This window comes from Pogona vitticeps, chromosome 9, assembly GCF_051106095.1.
Source record: "Pogona vitticeps strain Pit_001003342236 chromosome 9, PviZW2.1, whole genome shotgun sequence".
NCBI lineage: Eukaryota > Metazoa > Chordata > Lepidosauria > Squamata > Agamidae > Pogona > Pogona vitticeps.
Genome location: NC_135791.1, coordinates 18,617,270 through 18,637,283, shown reverse-complemented (window position 1 = coordinate 18,637,283; position 20,014 = coordinate 18,617,270). Strand labels below are relative to the sequence as shown.

Below are 20,014 nucleotides of genomic sequence, written 5' to 3'. Positions count from 1 at the left end.
GCCTCCCCACATGCTCCAGCACCCTCCCTGGCCACTACATGGAGCTGCCATGACAGGAGAGGGGGCTGGCTGGGCTGCCATCATCAGACCAGGGGCTGTTGCACTGTCAACAATAGGGGCCTTGGTAAGCCTGAGATGCACCTTTGTCAGACCACTCCCCAGATATCAATAGCAGTACAGTATTTATTGAATAATAGTTAATAGGGGGGTGTATAACTAAACCTGTGCTACTCAGATCCCTGCAGTTTAAGGGAGAAGTGTATTCTTGTAACTGTTCATATAAATATATTGTGATGGGGAAGAAAAGCTGACTGGATAACTCAGTGGTTTAGTTATCTGGCTGCTGAACCAGACATTGGGAGTTTGATTCCCCACAGTGTCTCCTGAAGAGAAGAGCCAGCCTGGGTGGCTTTGGGCAAGCTGCACAGTCCCGGGGCACCCCAGAAAAAGGGAAGGGTCAACCACTTCTGAGTATTCTCCACCTGGAAAATCCTGAAGCGGGTTCTCATAAGTCAGAATTGACTTGACAGTACATGATTATTATTATTTATCTAGGTAGAAAATGAACTGTAGTCATCGAATCCCTTATCCACAAAGTGACCTTTAGTGCCATGGATCCTTCGTGACATCATCATCATTGTGCCTACTGACTTTAGTCTAGTTCTGAGTAGCTGTTGCTGTTGGGGAGCAAAGGTGCTCATATTGTCATAGCAGAGCAAATGGTTAAAATCAGAAGGGAAGGCAGGCAGATGGAATAGGCCTCAAAGATCTAATCCATTTTGGGCCAGTTCCGGTGAAGCCTGGCATTTCCTCTGCGAAGTGATTTCTGAGAATTCCTTGGCTATGGGGAGGATTGGGGAGAAATGAGTGCCTTGGACTGCCCTTGGCCGAAGCAGCCTGTCTCTTTTGCAGAGTCTCCTCTGAGATCCGGTATCGGAAGCAACCGTGGAACATAGTGAAGACGCTAATTGAGAAAAATGCGTGGAGTGGGGTTGAAGAGTACTTCAAGCACTTGGGTATGCGGAGCAAAAAGCGAAGGCCCTCCCAGCCTTCCAGCAAGGCTGTCAAAGTGGGGGCTCGGAATTGTCTCTTCCTGCTGCTTCACCCCATATGAGGGTCATCACCAGCAAAAGGGTCGATGGCATGATTTTTAGATCTATAATTCCCAAAGATTAGTCTGTTCGGATGGGCAGAATTGGAAGAAGAGTGCGCAGGTTTGGAAGGAGCAGGGTGGTTTGCAGATGGACAGACTGACCTCCCCCTCTATCCCTCTCGGTTCTTGCAGAACTGGCGCTGGAGCAAGCTGAAAAGACCCTGCTGGAGGAGAACTGCCATGGTAAAGAAACGCGGGGCCTCTTGGCCGGACTACGCCGCAGGAAACGGACCCTGAGCTGGAGAGCACCCCACGTTGAGCCCCCAATTCCTACGTTACCGGATGGCGAGGGGACAAGCCGCACCCTTCGCCCCTCAGGTATGGCCCTTCCGTTGGAGAAGGGGAGCCAGCGGTCCAGCTTGTCCCCCTCCCTCCCCATTCCGGGTTGACTTTGCTCAGCTTTGCGTTTGGAAGACCCTAGGCTGAGTCCTCAGCATCTCTAAGCCTGGAGTGCTTACTGAGATCCTGGACAGCTGCTGCCAGTCATGGTTGACAATACTGGGATAGATAGACCAGTGGTGACAGGGGAAGGCTGTTCGCTGCCTCTATTATTATTTTTAAAAATTCTCTGGGGTTTTCAGCCTGACACACAGAAACACATGATGCTTACCTACCGGTTTATCAGCTGTCCGTCTCCCAATTTAACCTGGTATATACAGTGGTTGCCAACTTTGGGTCCCCAGACTTCCTTGGACCACAACTCCCAGAAATCCTGGCCAGCACAGCTAGTGGTGAAGGCTTTTGGGAGTTGCAGTCCAAGCACATCTGGGCACCCAAGGTTGGGAACCACTAGTTTACCACTTCATTGACCCCTCAGCTATGGCTCCTCCATGGGGGAGGGTCAGCCCAGGTTCTAATTTCTCTCTTTTCTCCTGCACCCTGGATAGACCCCCCCTCCCCCCAGAATTCTGGGCAACGCTACCTCCTGCAGCTCCTGACACGCTGCCCTTCTCTCTTCCAGGCAGCCTTTCCACACGGCTTTCGGAACAGCTGTTGGAGAAAGGGCACAGCCAGACGGTCTCCACGGTGATCCTCATCATCAGCCTGGTGTAAGGGGGAGCTGTTGCTTCGGGGAGAGGGGGGGATGGGCCTTTGGAGAGGATCAGGTCTCCCAGTGTTGTGGGACTAGAACCTCCAGGATCCTTAACTGTGTGGGGAGGATGGGAGTTGTAATCCTCTGGGGAGCACCACAGATTCCTCACCTCTGATCTTAATTCACTGCCACTGGTGACATTGTGCCATCCTGTGTTTGTTTTCTTTGTGGGGAGTCCCACCTTATGCTATGGGGCTTTCAGCCTAGATGGAGAGAATCCAGTTTGCTGAAGAGCCTGATGGAGTGTGTGTGGGGTGTCACACTCTGTTGTCCTCACACAGAGTACGACCTTCTACTCCCCAGGCAGCAGTGGAGCTGTTCGGGTAGGACTCTGAGGCAGTCGTTTAACAGAATGAGCAGAAACATTCCTTCGACAGAGCATGGCTGCTTAGCGTATTTGTAAATCGTGAAATAACACCCGTTCTTCTCTTAACATTCCCCCCCCCACCAAATAACCATGAAGTCTAGAGTGTAAAATAAACTGAAAATACATTGGTTGTTGTGGGTTTTTCGGGCTCTTTGGCTGTGTTCTGAAGGTTGTTCTTCCTAAAGATGCTGGCCACAGAGACTGGCGAAACGTTAGGAAGAACAACCTTCAGAAAATGGTCAAAGAGCCTGAAAAACCCACAACAACCATTAGATCCCAGCTGTGAAAGCCTTCACAAATACATTGAAAATACATTGTTGTCATTGAAGAGAAGGATTAATAGGGATTCTTGGGGGAAAAACAAAGAGCGATGGAAAGTGGTTGAGATCTGGCAAGAACTGCAAGGAGGACGGTGTTCCTCTTCCTTTTGTGATGCCTCAAAAAAGATCTTTTCCTGACCCTTCTCCTGCGCTGTTCACAGTGACCTTCGAAGTCAGATCATGTCAGATTTTAACTGGGCAACACTCGTTTCCTGCCTCACATTTAAGGCCATCTAACAATGTCTGGACTTCACAGTGTGATGTGTGTTTTCCTGGCCTCCTTCCCACATAGCAGGCAGTCTTCAGCAGGCTCCGAGTATGGGAAACATGGTGGTGGTCGTGAAGTTTGGAACAGGTAATAGGAAGTTACAACATCATGACATGGATGGGCTGGGCTAAATTTTAGTGGAGGGGGACTTCGCAGGAGGGAGGAATCAGGATATATTGGTTTTGGGCAGTGTCCCCGTAGATGATCCATAGCTCATTGACAGAAAGCAGAGCACCTGTTTTGGCATGCCAAAACCCCCAGGCGTAATCTTGATCATCTGGGGAGGCTTCCATCCCAAACTCTGGAAAAAGCGTTGCAAGCCAGTGCAGACGTTCTTAAACTGGAGGGATTGGTGATCAGGCGCAGCATAAAACTGCATCTCATCTCAGTGTAAGGCAGTGTCTCATCTTGTGCGTTAAAGGGACAGCTAAGACTCAGTGATAGAGCATGGTACAGTGGTGCCTTGCAAGACGATGTTAATTCGTTCCGCAAAAATCGCAGTCTTGCGAAAATATCGTCTTGCAAAATGCGATTCCCCATTGGAATGCATTGAAATCTATTTAATGCGTTCTAATGGGGGGCAAATCATTGTCTTGCAAAAATTGCCCATAGGAAAACCGTTTTGCGAAGCAGAGACCCAGCTGTCAAAATCGTCGTCTTGCGAAAAACTGTCCCCCCCCCAAAAAAAACCTGTCTTGCGAAGCACAGACCGAAACATCGTCTAGTGAAAATCGCCCATAGGGAAAACTGTTTTGTGAAGCGCTATAGCGATTACAAGAACCCATCGTCTTGTGAATTAACCATTTTGTGAGGTAATCATCTAGCGAGGCACCGCTGTATATGGAAGGTCCCAGGTTCAGTCCCCAGACATGAATGGAAAGGATCAGTGTAAAACTAGACTGGCCTAGATAGACCAATGCTCCGACCAGCGTAAGGCAGTGTTCTGTCTTATATATATGTTTCCCATCACTTCTAGCCTGTCCCAGAGAAACATCCCATGTCTGTTTACTACTTCATTGGCTGTGCTGCACAAGGAGGTCGGGATGGGACGGGGAGTTGTTGTGGTAGATCACATGCATTAGCTGACAAAGGCCACAGGGGCCTGATCCTTGGTGCTTAGGTAAGTGGTGGTGAGAAAGACCAGCTCCACTGATCCCTGAGAGCCAGTGACTGTTAGAACAGCCAGAACTGAGTGAGACGGACCAACGGTCTGATGCCAGGAGAAAGCCATTCCCTGTGCTCTTAAAACAGCTTGCCTCTCACTATTTCTGGATGTTGTCGGGCTCGGTTTAAAATAGGAGATTCGGCAGCCTTGGTTATTCTAAAAGTAGAGAAAAGATTGGGAAGGGAGTCCGTTAGGATGCAATCTGTTTGTTCCGGTTTCTGTTTTTTGTGGTGGTGGGAGCGGGAGCAAAGCTTCACATGTCTCTCTCTTTCCTCCTCCTGTCTCTGCCTCCGCACAGGATCTGTGTGAGGTACTGTATGCAAATGGTCATTCCATGCTTCTGCCTCCTGCACCCTTTGGACCTGTCCCTCCAACCTCACCCCACGCCGCCCGGTCCTTGCTGTTGACTCAGATGCTGTTTGTTCCTCCCTTGGTCCCCTGCCGGCCACATCCCACCTCTCTCCCTTCACCTCTTCCCCAGTCATGAGTGGCTTATTTACCTTTGCTTTATCGGGACTTCTTCGTTGGCGCTTTCGGTCCCTGTTGTCACAAACCTCTTTACCGTTTGCTTGCTCCTTAGTAGTTGTTGTGTCCTCAAGGCATGCTGTGCACTGAAAGAAAAGAAAAAAAAAAACAGTTCTATAACCAGGATGAACTCTCTTCTCCCGGCTAAAATCCAGCAATCTGCAGATGGTTACCTTATTTTTGCCTCCTTTCATTTGTTTCTAGGAGCAAGACCAAGGGACAAACTGTTATATGAGGCCGCTAATCTTGTCTCTTGATTGCTAGGTGGCTTATTCAGCCCCATTTTGTCCTCATCCCCATGGCTTCTGCCATTTTATTGACACTGCCGGCACATGTTCATAACTGGCATTTGAAAAGCAAGAAGCAAAGCGTCCTGCTTATAAAGTGCCCCATAGCACTTAAAGCACTCTCTGGGTGGTTTACAAGTTAATTATGAAGCCTGTACATTGCCCCACCCCCAGTGAGCTGGCTACTCATTTTACTGATCTTGGAAGTAGAGATGGGGGTATTCATATACGAATCCCCTGCACAGGTGGCAATAATGAGGGTCCACCAACCTAGCATTCCCTGCACCCCCTGATCCAGGTTGTTAATAAAAATATTGAACAGCACTGGGCCCAGGACTGAGCCAATCTTGGACCTGGCAGAAAGGCTTGTCGCCCGCCTCCTGCCAGGAGTGGCTCGCCGATCGCGAGCTCTGGAGTGATAGGACGGGATCGCGCAGCCCACGGCAGTGGCGGATCGGTGAGTGGACCGTCCGGCACCATGGGGCCTGACCCTCGTTATCGCCACCCGTGCGGGGGCATTGGTATACAAATACAAATACCCCCATCTGTACTTGGAAGGATAGAAGGCTGAGTCAACCTTGAGCTGGCCACCAAGGATTGAAGCCTGGGTCGTGAGCACAGTTTTGGCTGCAGTCTAGCAGTTTAACCACTGCGCCACGAGGCTCCAAGATCTAAGAATGAGACTCTTCCTTTAAGGAAGGAAGAAGGAAGATAGATGAGAGTATCAGGATGCATTGAACACACCTAACTGAACTGCTTGGGGGGGGGGGGAAGAGAGAGAGAAAAAGAAAAAGAAACCCATAATTCTACCCATATTTCTTCTCTGGTATGTGTCCTTCCGTTCAGATTGTGTTCATCTTCTGTGTTTGCAACATGATCCATGTCTTCTGATGTTGTGGTGTCCATGTTTTTATGTCTGGAAAGTGCATGGAGCTGCTCACCTGGGGCGGTTGTTGCAGATCATTGTCTTCGATCACCTTGGTTAGTTCCCTAACCATGATGCTTGCAACCGTTTGGGCGAAGTGGCATGAACTCCTTCTCCGTCTTTCCCACCCACTCTCACTCTCACCTGTATTAATTCCTGTGTTCTCCCCTCTTTAAATACTGTGTTTGGCGATCTACATGCAACTCGTATTCTGAACTGAGATGTCAGATTCTAGAATTGTCTGTTCATTGTGGAGTACACTAATAGACAGTTATGGTTTGTGCTTTTTGATGAACAAGCAAGTTGGGAGAACTGTACAGTCCTGGCTGAAGCTGTGGGGCTTGAACTAAGGATTTTTGTTCATGAAAAGGCCAAAGCTGCTGGGACAGAGCTGTTTGCTCGGTGACACAGCCTAGGCTTAGTTTATGGAACGTTCCCGAATCCAGTTCCCTGTTTCTCAATGTGAAAGATGTCTGCCTTAGAGACCTTAGAGAAAAGCTTCCAGTTAATAAAGACAGCTGTTGTCCAGATCAGTGGCTCCCAACTTTGGGTGCCCAGATATTCTTGGACTACAACTCCCAGAAATTCTGGCCAGCACAGCTAGTGGTGAAGGCTTCTGGGAGTTTCAGTCAGCAATAAACACAATAGTTGTCGAAAAGAGATGAGGCCAAGGATAACAAATAACTAGGAAGTGATGGCCTGCTTTGAAGAGGGTGTTTGTTTGCTTGCTTGCTTTTCCATTAGGAGGGGCTTCTCTCTTCTTCCACCCTCCCCACCCCCTGCCTAGTCCAAAACAGTGCAGCTCAAGCCAGAATGGCCTCCACACTTCCAACCTTTTCTGTCTCCCGGCAGCCTGGTGGTTCTGGTCATCCTCAACATGATGCTGTTCTACCGGCTCTGGTCTTTGGAGCACACAGCCCGAACCTTTGAATCTTGGCAGGCCTATGCACTCTCAAACGGGTAAGTCCCTGGGAGAAGAGGAAGTGAGGGAAGCCCCAAATTGTGATCTTTTCTTCCTTGCCTTTTAAACAGGAAACATGGGTTTGGGTAGAACGTAATCTGTTCACAAAATGTTCCAAATCTTGTTTGAAAAGGGGTGGACAAGGGAGCAGCCCCCCAGGTTCGGAGGCTATTTTTATCCATTTCTGACTTAGCTTGACCAGTGTTCCGTGTGAGTATTCACCAGTTTTCTCCAAGCTGGAAGGCGCCAGACGTATTGGATTACAACTCCCATCATCTGTGTTCAATATCACTGTTGCCCGACACATCTTGGGAGGGTGGGGGAATCAGGTTTGATAAGGTCAGTGCACACAAGCACAGTATTTATTTACTCAGTTGACTTCCTTTTTACAGTTTATTCATTTGTTAATGCCTTATTTGCCATGCCTGGTTGAAGCATTTTATAATAGAAATGGCAAAAAGCGAAGACAAATTATGAAAAGCAGTATTTTAGAATGCAGAAGGCCTTATGGGACCAAAAAGGTCAGAACAGTGTTTGTAAAGATGTCTGAGGAGGAGATTGCTTCACCAAGCGCATTCCATACAGCCACTCAAAAGGACCTATCCGGGGGGGGGGGGGGGATTCACCATTCCAGTATTAACTGACAAGGAACCAAAGGTGAAAAAGCCCCTGAAGCTGATCTTAGAACTCTGTTTAATCCATATGGGACAAAAGTAATTCTTCAGTTTATCTGGTGGTGGCGCTGCGGGTTAAACCGCAGAAGCCTCTGTGCTGCAAGGTCAGAAGACCTGCAGTCGTAAGATCGAATCCATGCGATGGAGTAAACCCCCATCGCTTCTCCCAGCTCCCGCCAACCTAGCGGTTCGAAAGCATGCAAAATGCAAAAATGTGAGTAGATAAATAGGTACCACCTTGGTGGGAAGGTAAACGGCATTCCGTGTCTAGTTGTGCTGGCCACGTGACCACAGAGGATTGTCTGCCGACAAACGCTAGCTCTGTGGATTGGAAACGGAGATGAGCACTGCTGCTTAGAGTCGGACACGACTGGACAAATTGTCAAGGGGAACCTTAGGCCATTTAGGTGAGGCTTCCCCAAGCAGACCCCTTCAGATGTTGGTCCTGTCCCCTTCAGCCATGCTGGGGGCGATGAGTGTTGTGGTTGTGGAGGGTATCCGTTTGGGGAAAGCTTTCGGGATCCCTCCAGGTGAGTCGCGGGGCTTTCGGCCTGAGTCCAAAAACAGACGGGCAGCCATGGGGCTGTGAGGTCAGATCAAGATGTGAATTAACGACCCTGCCTTCTGCAGCACTTCTGAATGGCTTCTAAAAACAGTCCCTCTTCGCCACCCTGTCAGAGAGAGTTCTCTAGGGACATAAAGGACATTTAGACCAGCAGCTCGGCAAGGACATGTTCCATGTTTTGAATTTCTAATCCAAAATAGAGGAAATGCTTGCATCACACGTGGAGGTATGGAAACCGAAGAGATTTGAAGTATTTTTTAAAAGTGGCATTTGAATACAACAACTTGGTTTTATTGTATTGTAACTTTTTGCTCAAGCCATTCTGGGAACCCATCCAAGGGTAGGGTAAAAATCAAACAAATGCATAGATAAAAGTAAAATTCAATAGTTCTGTACAGTCATATGTATTTATTATCATCTGTGTATACTTCAAAGGGAGAGCAATTTGTTTTTAGCTCCCTGGAGGATATTCTCTGTGGCAAACCTAAATTTGCCTCTGCATGAAATGAAAATGTCACCTTATCTAGAAAGTACCGGTACATATTCTGTGGCTATTCTTGTTTTATTTATTCAGTGTGAAGTGATGATTCAGTGGAGACTGAAAAGCCTTCTCAGCATCATGTTGTAGAAAATGCTCCATAAAGCGGGGATGGGAAATATTCATTGTTTCTGGACTCCATCTCCCATCATTCCTCACCACTGGCTTTTTTGGCTAGGGCTATTGGGAGTTATGCTTTGAGTACATCTGAACGGCTCTATCCATGGTTTCACTTACCATGGTCTCAAAATGTTAAAAGAAAAAAAAACCTAGAAATACAAAATTGCACAGTGTATTTACCAGAATACCTGAGGTAATCGTGTGATCTCTGGCTTTCTCTAGCAGCCTGTTCTGGTAGTACATGGTGAAAATACATTTTTTAAAAAACCAAGCTATGTACTGTATAGAATTTGCTATTCTCTGCAGTTTTCAGCATATTTGGGGGGGGGGGCTTGGAACCAACCCCTTGTGGATATGGGGGCCCTACTGTATAGGATGTGATGTTGTTTTACATATAAAAGAGGTGGATATCTAGTATTTATAGGTTTGGAACAGTGGATTCTGGGAGGCTCATTCATGCCTCATTAGACCATGAGTTCAGGATCAGACCTCAGAGGAGGCCACATTGCTTACCCGTGGTCTGGGAAGCACAGAGGGGTGAAGAGGAGGTTGGCCTGGGAGCCATTTTCTTTCATCCTCACATAAGAGATCTCTTTCTTTCATTCTTTGGCAGAAAGCTACCACAGACAGCATCTGAATGGGCCGAGATTCTGGAGCTGCAGAAGCGGTTCCACAGTGTGGAAGTGCAGAAGTGGAAGCAGATCCTCAAGGCCTCTGTTGAGCTTCTGGATGAGGTGATGCCTGTAGCTAAGGATTGTTTCAGAGAGTCAAGGAGCAAGGAGAGCTTAGCAAAGCTGTTTTTTTTTTGGGGGGGGGACTACAACTCCCAATGTCCTCCTAACTTTGATGGCTGGTGGATTTTGAGAGTTGGAGTCCACAGAAGTCATCTTTATAAGCTCTGATAGGTGGCATGTAGAAAATATATCTGGCATCTTTAAGAGCTACAAACTTTTGTCTGTTTTTTTTTTTTTTCCTACTGGAGGCTGGTCATCCATCATGTCGACTCTCACTTTTTCTTAATTAAATGCAAAAGGAAGGCTGAAAGGCCCCGGTTACTGCCCTCGTGCTAGGAGGGCACCAGAAAAATATGCTCAGTGATGGTCCCCTGTCCCTGAAACTTTTAGATAGAGGGAGAAGGATAGATGCTAGGAGATAGGAAGGAGTGATTTGGTGCTGAGGAAGGCCTGTTTTTCTTTTAATTTATCTCCCCTTGCTGGTTTCTCAGTGAATTTACTTATTAATTACATCTCCCCCCACACCAATTTAATGGGACTGTACATGGCATTCTCATCCAGGTTTATCCTCCCAACAGTCCTGTGAGGGAGGTCAGTCAGAGAGAGAATGACTGGCCCAAGGTTGCCCAGTGAGTTTCACGGTTCAGTGGGGACGAAAACGTAGGTGTCTCTAGTTCTAGTTCAACTTTCCAACGATGTATCGCAAGATACCAAAGCTGCATTTCTTCTGTCTGCAGCTGCTGCCACAGAGGTGGAAACGTGGTGGGGGGGGGCGATGACTGGCCCCACAGAGCTCAACTGTGACCGGTCTGTCTCCCCAGTCTCTGGTTTTCCTGTGTGTCATGACAGGTACCCTCTTTTCCCCACCAGATGAAGATCTCTCTGGAGAAGCTGTACCAGGGCATCACGGTCGCCGAGCCCTCTTTGGAGCCGGAGTGAAACCATGAGGACTCCCTCTCTCGAGGACATTGCTGAAGACATTGTGGGAGAAGGTTCCGGATCCCGCCTCAGAAACTGCTGCTGGCTCAGTGGCACCCAGACCTGATGGGTGGGGGCGGGGGGAAACACCCCACTCCTCGCCAGTCGACACCCCCCCCCCGGGACCTAATCCTCAAGAGTGCCACTGACAGCAATGAATTTTCCTCCCCTGCTTCAGAGACCCTTTCAGCCTGGAGCATCCTTCTCCCCCCTCTCTCTTTTTTTCCTCCAAGGGTCTCTTCAGTGACTTCAGTTGACCCTCCCTGACCCCTTTTTATGTGCTATTTATATTCCCCAGGGGACCCCAGAGAGCTTTCCGACTTTTGCTATCCCGGCATCCTCTCTCCTTGACAACGATTGTGTTTCTTGCTGATGTAGGGTCTGGACAGGTCTAAAGAACGGACTCTGCCCAGCTCCCTTGATGCCTCCTTTGGTGCCCCCACCTTCAATCCCATGTTCCTCTTCTTTAGTGGACCTAATTTTTTCAAAAAGGGATTTTTCTCAACAACATTACCTCTATAAGAAGGGGAAGGGAGCGGGCAGGGACTTTGCGGCCACAGAGAAATGGGAGAGCAAGGTCGAGTTTCTTGTGTCATGTAGGTTCCTGCCTAGGACAGAGATGGGGAACCGTCTCCATCCAGATGTTTTGGATTTCAACTCCCAGAAGACCCAGCCAGCTCAGCCAACAGTCAGGGATTCAGGGAGAGGGAAATCCAAAATATCTGTGTCTGTGTGTGTGGGGCGGTCAATGTTAGAGCAAGGCTGCTCTCAGTGATGCGGGACTGGTTTTCCCATTGTCCGTTGCCAGTGGCCAGGTTGGGCAGGATGATGAAAATTTGTGTCCAGCCACCTTTAGAAAGCTGCACATTCCCCAGTCCTGGATTAGTGAATGTTTGAGAATGGGATCCAATGGTGATTGGACTGTCCTTTTAAGGTAGAGCCTGCAGTTCTCAGAAAGCTGTATTTCCATGACAAGGGAGCTGTGAGCCTTCATTTGTCCCAGTGTACAAAGAAAAGCACCCAGTTCTGCCCCCCCCCCCCCGCTGTTGGTTTAGCATAAAAGCATTGGCCTGTTAGGGAAGAAGATGCCCAGAAGCCCTTCGACTGCAGAATGGGGGCTCTGGGGTTTAATTTGTTCCCATCCTTCCAAACATCTGGGCCCTTTTAAAAATCTGATTTTTTTTTTCAATGCCTGTCTCCCGGGCAACAGATGCGCCTTCCTTTCCCTGGAGAAGTCACTTTAAAGTTAGGTTTCACTGCCAGTCTGGGCCTGTGAGCCCTTCAGATACTGCCTATGGGGAGGTTGAAGCCTGCCCCCTCCTGAGGAGGGGGGTGTGTGTGTCCGCCAGCGCAAGAGTCTCTGCCCAGACAGCTCTGGAGGCCCAGGTTTCTGAACCCCCCCTTTTCTCCCTCTTCTCCCCCCTCCCCTGCCCAGCCTTTGAGGCTGGTCTGAGGAGGACCTCCCCAGTTTTGTAGCTGTGTTCAGTGTTAATGATCCTGCGTGTTCGAGGTTCCACAAAAGTGCTGGAGCATATTTATTATGGAGCGGAATAAAGACCGTGGATCGGACGGCAAGGTGTGTTGGTGTCCCTCTGTGGCTGTGGCAGGTTGTGAAACTGTCGTGTGTATATTTGGGCCTTTTAAACTCATATTGTTGTTGATCCAGTTATAGCCCGTCTTTGCTCCAGTGAGCTCAAGATACAGGATTCCCTTCCTCTCCACTTTCACTTCACAACACTCCAGTGAAGTAGGACGGGCTGAAAGATTGCAACTGGCCCAAGGTCACCCAGTGACTCACAACACGACACTAAAAAGCCATAGCACTGCATTGACTCTAAATTGAAACAACTTCTCTCTCCCCCCCCCCCCCCAACACATACTGTTACTAAATCAGGATTGAATAATCTGGATCCTGCGTGGTCAATGAACCTAATGACATGAACCAACTGGAAGTGATTTGCAGTGGCGTTTGGAGCAGGCAGGATCCTGGAAAACATTTGGCAGTTTGTTATGGGCAGAAGACAGCTGCAGTGTGAAGCTGTGAAGTCGAGATGTGCATTTAAGAGACATGGAGGGTAAAGGTGACCCTTCTCTTCAAGGAAGCCTACAAATAGCAATACCTTTTATTTATTGTGATAGCAATACCTTTCCTTCCAGATAGTCAAGGTAGCATCCATCGTTCTTCCTTTGCAAGATGGGTTAGGCTAAGATAGTAACCAGCTCAAGGTCACCCAGTCAGTCTCATTGGCCAGTGCAGATTTGAACCTGAATTCTGAAAAATGCTGCTCTGATGGGGTTGAGTGGTGCCTGGTGCCTGCTGTGGTTGGTGGGGCAGGGATGCTGCAGGGCCAGGGGCAAAAAACAGGGATTCACAGCAGGAGTGAGGACTGGTCAGCCTTTCCGTTAGACACTGCCTAACAATTCCCCGCTTAATTTACTCTGTAACGGTGGTTCCCAGCCTTTGATCTCCTGATGTTCTTGGACAACAGCGCCCAGGAATCCTGGCCAGCCCAGCTCGTGGCGAAAGCTTGTGGGAGTTTTAGTTCAAGACCATCTGTGGGGGCCCAAGAGTCAGAAACAATTTATCTGAGGAGTAAAATAAAATAAATGCTGCCACTTACCTTTTTCTCCTTCCTTCTCCTCTCCCCACAGAATGTGAGGCTGGAACTTTAGCAAGAGGAAGGAGAGACGAGCAGCCCCCCAGTTCTGGGGGCAGGCAGGTGTGACCTGGGTGCTGACAGTGTGAGCATGAGATGGGGTCCGTGCCCTACTTTTCCTGCTGGATCAGCTGCTGCTGACAAGGGTACCTGTTGGTTCTTCGAGTAGTCTCTGTGAGTGCACACAAATGGGTTTAATCTGTGCCTGTGCAGGACCTCTCGGATGTTTCTAGAGCTTAAAGACCTGTGATTAGTGGGATGTTCCCCCACGGAGCGCATGCTCCGCCCGCCTGAAGTCCCTTCAGTTCCTTTTAGCTGCCGCTTAGGTCAGACCTTCTCGATGACTAGAGCAACTAACTTTTCAGTCGCGATCACCTATCGTCTTGTTTGCTTTTATAGGCTTCAATTTACTTCTCATTGACGTTTCCCCGTGAGTTTTTTCTTTTCTTACATTCTCTTTCCCATATTTTTCATACTTTCATTTTCCTCTTCCACTTCCCTCTCCCGCCTTTTCATGGCCCCTCCAGGTCCGTTCAAGTGGTGCGTGTCTTGTTCAAATAAGATTCCCCTATCTGACGGTCATGACCGCTGCCTTTTTTGTTTGGGGGAACAACACCAGTCTTGCCCAGAGTGCAAGAGACTGAGCAAACCGGCCCTCGAACTCTGGCTTCAGCGTCTCCGCATCCTTTCTTTGGGAAAGATCCCTCTGAATAACCACCTATTCCATGGAGCCTACCCCAAATCCTGTGCCCAGACAGGAATTACCTAAATCCGTGTTGGACTCGACCACGCCATCTCCAAAACCGAAGGGATCTTCAAAATCCTCTTTGAAGTCAGAATCGACGTCGGTATTGAAGTCATCCTCCATATGGGCTCAGGATCATTCATCTAAAAAGAGGAAGGAGCACATTAAATCCAAGAAGGCTAAAAAACCATCTAAGCCTTCTCAACCTCTCGAACCTCCGCCAGATCTCCCTTCACCAATCTTGGAGGAATCCTCGAGAGATGTTCCTGACTCCTTGTTGGAAGGGGAAGACTCTCTTACTACCTCCAGGCCATGCTCACGTTTCCGTAATGAGCCTTTCGCCTAGTCTTGGCCTCTTGGTGGCTGATGTTCCTTCCAGCCCGGCCTTGGCCCATTCTAGCCCTATATCTCGGGGGGGGGGGGGCAACAGTCATCCAGCTGTCCAACTCGGAATCCTCTTTTCATCAGTCTCCTCACAAAGACTTAGCAAAGAGACGTCATCTTTCACCAGTTTACCAAGATCCTCCACATCGAGAGATCTATTATGTCCATGAAGCACCTCGACATCATCTTCCTATTGAATATCAAGACCCTTACCATGGGGGATATAGTCGGTCTCGACACTGTGAGGATGACATAGATCTGTATCTGGAGAACTACTACTATGGTGAACCAAAGAGGGTTTGGTATGCATACACTTATCCACCTGAGACTTTGCCATCAGTGTCACCTTCACCACCTCAACACCACCATTGGTCTCATCAACCAAAGCCTCAACCCATACCAACAGGCTTGATCCCCTCTAAACTGGCTCTTAAATGCCACTCTTCTCAGCCATTTGACCAACCAATATTGAAACGTTCCCATACATCCTCCATACTGACGTTCACTTCTGCCTCCCAACCTAGCACCACCCTTTCCCAGGTTCGTTCCTCATCTCTGCAAGTCACCACCACATATAGAGGACCGCCACATATAAGGGCCTGTCCACTCACTCTATTCCTACAACTCACACCAACTGTTCAAAACCTTGGCACCAATCTTCTTCCGACTTGGCAGCTTCTGATGTTCATCATCCTCTTTCCAAAGCTTCTCAAGAGTCCCCATCGAACTTGCCCACAACTGATTCTGATGTAGCAGACAATCATCCACCATCTTCATTGGAAGACTTTACTTCCTACACTCAGCTTGTCCTCCGTATGGCAAAGTCTCTTAAGCTCGAGGTTGAGCAACCTCCACCACTGCAGCAAGGCATTGTGTTGGATGCTGTAAATCAGGATAAGTCTCCACCTCTCAGCCTAGCCTTCATACCTGCCATGCTTGACCTCATAAAGAAATCCTGGGACAAGCCACTATCCTCTCTTCAGATAGCAAGATGAGTTGAGAACCATTACAAAACTCATGGTTTCGATACATCTTTCCTTACCAAGCATCCAGTGCCTAACTCGATTATTGTTTAGTCGAACAAGTCATGGGCTCGAAATAGATCTTCAGTGGCCCCGATGTATAGAGAGGGCAGAGAATTAGATATATTGGGACATCGTCTTTATTCCTTAACTTATTTCATTATGCATGTAGCCAACTACCAAGCTGCTGTGGATGCTTAACATAGACAGCTTTGGAATAAAGTACAGTACTCCCAATCTTGCAGGTGTCTTCAGAGGATATCAGAACTTCAGCTCTTAATATCTATCTTGAAGCTTCTACCCTGCCAAAGCAATAGCATATAGCAGCCCATCATACAGTTGATGCCTCTTTGAAGGCCATGGCGACATCTGTTGCTCTTCAGCGTCATGCCTGGCTTCGTTTAGCAGGCATTACAGATGATGCACGGTCTCACATAGAGGACCTACCCTTTGATGGAGTACGGCTTTTCAATGAAAAAATGGATGAGGTTATGGATAACCTCCACAAGATCAGGAAAACGACTAAATCCTACTCCACCCAACAACCATATTGATACCAACGACCCCAGTGGCGCCGACCCTCCCTTTTCCACCAACCATATCAACAGCTGCAATACCATCTATACAAACCTCAGACATCAGACAGACCCTTTATCGGGCCATCTACCTCCACATTATCCACCTTCCAACCCCAGGCTCAGGCTCAATGTCATCAATCTTTCCGTCGCCCCCAAAGAAAGGGCAAACAATATCTTTAACTTTCACCAGTCCGAGGTCAGCTACCATATACCTTTCCACATGGGCCTTTTTCCTTTCTTCTGAAATTGGTCCCGTATCACAAATGACTACTGGGTACTTTCTATCGTCTGCCACGGTTACCTTCTCAAATTCATAGAACTCCCTCTAGTTGGTCACCGCAGACATACTCCATATTCACTTGCTCTTTGAGACAAAGTTTCTTCTACAGAAACAAGTTTTTTACAGAGTTCCAAATGGAGATCTTCACACCGGCTTCTATTCCAGATACTTCACAGTTCCAAAACAAGATGGAGAGCTCTGTCCTGTCGGGGCTTCCCTTGACTCATCCACGGCCAGGACTATTCTCCGCTGCGAGAGAATAGACAAATTGAAACAGCAATACAGCCCTTTCGGCCCTTTGCATCACTATCGGCTCATCGGACTCAACATCTGCTCGGCCTTATGGCCTTGACTACAGCAGTATTCCAACATGCCAGGCTCAAAATGAGATCTCTCCAAGCCTGGTACCTTTCTCTGTTCAACCCCATGGTTGACCCCCCCCTTCCAAACTGTTGCTGGTCACTTCAGAATTGGCACATCAAGTTACCTGGTGGACCTTTGTTCCACATCTCACAGTCGGTTGTACGTTCTCTCCACTCCAACTCACTGTCCAGGTCGCTACTAACGCCAGCCCTACCAAATGGGGTGCTCACTGTCAGGGTCATGAAATCCACGCCCTATGGTCAAAATGGGAACAGCTTTTTCACATCAACCATCTGGAACTGCTCGCCATCATCAAGGCCTTCCGTGTCTTCCACCCTCTCATAGTAGGTCAAGTTGTTCAACTTGCCACAGACAATATGACTGCCCTTTACTATGTGAACAAAGAAGGGGGCACTCACTTGCTTTCTCTGCTGTACCTCGCAGCTCATCTCTGGGAATGGTGCTGTACTCATCATATTTTTCCCATCACGGTCCATGTTACTACTCAGGACAATGTCATAAACAACCTCAGTCACCTTACTTCTCCCATCCACAAGTGGGCCCTCAGTGATACAGCATACACTCAGCCATCATTGGGACATCCCTAACCTAGATGTATTGGCTACAGAGAACACCACCAAATGTGACCACTATTGCTCCAGGGCAGGAAAGGAACCAAACTTTCTAGGAGATGCTTTCATGGTCAACTGGGTATCCAACCTTCTCTACCTCTTTCCTCCCATTCCTCTAGTCCAGAGAATGATAATTCGACTCCGACAATTCCGCTCCAATGCTATCCTCATAGCTCCTTGGTGGCCTCATCAGCCTTGGTTCACCTAGGTCAGGACAATGTCGATGGACTTTCTTCAGCTCCCCCTCCTCCCTCATCTGCTGACCCAGGATGAGGACTATCAGATTTTAATTAAAGAGGAACATCGCCAGGAAACACTGGCTATTGAGTTCTTAAACTCCTCTTTTTCCTTCAGCTCATTAACCAAACGCTCCACCTTTTTCTCTCTGTACTGCTTCAATAACTGATCAGCAATGTTCTGATTATGAATAGATTGAGTGTGACAAGCAACAAAATCAGCAAACATAAGGGTTAACTTATCCACTGGTGATAGACTCTTGTTAGGATCAGGACCCTCAGCACTGGCTGCTGCTGCTGCCGCTCCTGCTGTTTCATCAGGAATGTCCCTGGCTGGCACTCCCCTCCCTACTGGAGTGCTGGTACCCGCCATTTCCTCTGCCTGATCCATCTGTTGCAACTTAGACCAAGTCAGAAGTTAGAAGTTTCTTAATTACAAAACCCATATGCCTTAAAAGATTTTAACTCAAAAACCCATCTCATCACAAGGACAAGGTCTTTCACCCAGACCTGGAGTCCCTCCATCCAGGAACATGGAGGATTCCACTTCTATAACGGCTGTTCTGGACAAAGCCAGGAAACCCTCCACTCAACTCTTGTACTCTTACAAATGGAGAACCTTTTCCACCTTTGCTGCTTCCAAAGGACTCTCTACAACACAGATCTCCCTAGACACTCTTCTTACCTTCCTTCTCCACCTTTTTCACTTTGGACTCTCGCATTCCACCTTGAAGGCGTCCATCTCTGCTATCGTATCACACCAGCCACCAGGCTCAGATTCTTCTCAGCTCTTCTCTCACCCTACTTTAAAGAGATTTTTAAAGCAACTCCATAACATTCGTCCTCCTCAAAGACCACCGTGGTCGCTCCAGATCGTCCTCCATGCTGTTACTCGTCCTCCCTTTAAACCTCTAGCCACTACTAATTTTAAACTTTTCTCACTTAAGACTCTCTTTCTCGTCGCTATTATGTCTACTAGAAGAGCCAGTGAGCTGGCAGCTCTCAGACAAAATCACCTTGTATCTGGATGTTTCCTTCCTACCTAAGGTCGTTTTAGACTTCCACCTCAATCAACCTCTTGTCCTCCCTTCTCTTTTTCCATCTCTGACATCAGACCTAGAGCGCATGCTTCATACTCTGCATGTCAGATGCTCCCTGGCCTTTTATGTTTCCAGGACAAAGACTTTCCGAAAGTCTCCTTGTCTGTTCCTCTGCTATCATGGTCCATGCAAGGGCTCTCCAGCTTCATCACAGATTGTCCAGATGGATAGTTCAGTCTATTGCCTTGTCCTATGAACTAGTGGGAGACTGCCACCAGACACTATTAAAGTCCATTCCACCAAGGCTGTCTCTACCTCTACTGCTTTTCTTCGCGGTACAGACATCTCTAATATTTGTCGAGCTGCCACCTGGTCTACACCCTCGACATTTGTCACTCATTATTGGCTGGATGTCAGAGCTAAGAATGAAGCTGGCTTCGGCAGGGCTGTTCTTACTTCCTTTTTGACGTGACGTCCCACCAACCAGTAAGTTGTCGGAAGGGGAGGACTGTTGCTAGTCACCCATTTGTGTGCATTCACAGAGACCATGAAGAAGAAAGGTTACTTACCTGTAACCATGGTTCTTTGAGTGGTCCTCTGTGAATCCACACATCCCGCCTGTCCTCCCCTCTGTCCATCTCTATTTGCTTTTCTGACAGTGGTGAACTTTCTAAGGACTGAGGGGACTTAGGCAGGTGGAGCATGCAGTCCATGGGGGAACGTCCCAGTAATCACATGTTTTTAAGTTCTAGAAACTTCTGCGAGGTCCTGTGCAGGGACAGATTAAACCCATTCATGTGGATTCACAGAGGACCACTCGAAGAACTATGGTTACAGGTAAACAACTGGCTTTAAATATCGTCCTTAGCCCCACCTCCATTCTTTTGACCAATGGGAAGTTGGGGTGTGGCTTCCTATCAACAGGCATCTGTTTTCTTCCTCCAGAGTTTCTTTTTATAGTGCTATACCAGGTGGCAGGGCCATGTCACTGCTCCTTTGAGAGCATAAGAGAATGGCCAAGCTGCCTTGCAAGAGAAATTATACAGGGTCAACATTAGCTATCCAAAATGGGCACATTGGCAAACCTGATCTAATGGGTTTTGTCTACTGAAGGGCTAATTCACACATATCAGTGCTGCAGTATGGAAGCCACTTTTGAAAAGCCATCTCTCTGCAGGGAGCCTGTGGCACCAAGCGCCCCACAAGGAGGAGGCATTTTCAAGTGCCCTGCATACTGCAGATTGCACATGTGAATGCAGCCTTGTGCTGTAGCAGGTGGAAAGCAATGAGGTGTGGACATATAGCTTAACTTCTGCATCCATGCTAAGCAGTACGGAGATTTTTAATAACATTTCACGTGCAAAAAAGTGACTGCCTTTCCTCCATGTCTGGCAATGATCCAAG

At 48.1% G+C, this 20,014-nt stretch overlaps 1 protein-coding gene across 8 annotated transcripts in view; it reads left to right on the top strand.

Annotated features, from left to right (window-relative positions):
- GRAMD1A (GRAM domain containing 1A) overlaps positions 1-11,359 on the top strand; it is a 57,678-nt gene extending 46,319 nt beyond the window's left edge. For all 8 annotated transcript variants that reach the window (XM_072980208.2, XM_072980210.2, XM_072980211.2 and 5 more), the window contains 6 exons: positions 913-1,016; positions 1,286-1,471; positions 2,115-2,202; positions 6,956-7,063; positions 9,575-9,695; positions 10,566-11,359. In XM_072980208.2, coding sequence (XP_072836309.2) covers positions 913-1,016; positions 1,286-1,471; positions 2,115-2,202; positions 6,956-7,063; positions 9,575-9,695; positions 10,566-10,634 — 676 coding nt within the window. In that variant the 3' untranslated portion in view covers positions 10,635-11,359. The remainder of the gene's footprint in view (positions 1-912; positions 1,017-1,285; positions 1,472-2,114; positions 2,203-6,955; positions 7,064-9,574; positions 9,696-10,565) is intronic.
- Positions 11,360-20,014: the final 8,655 nt, after the last annotated feature.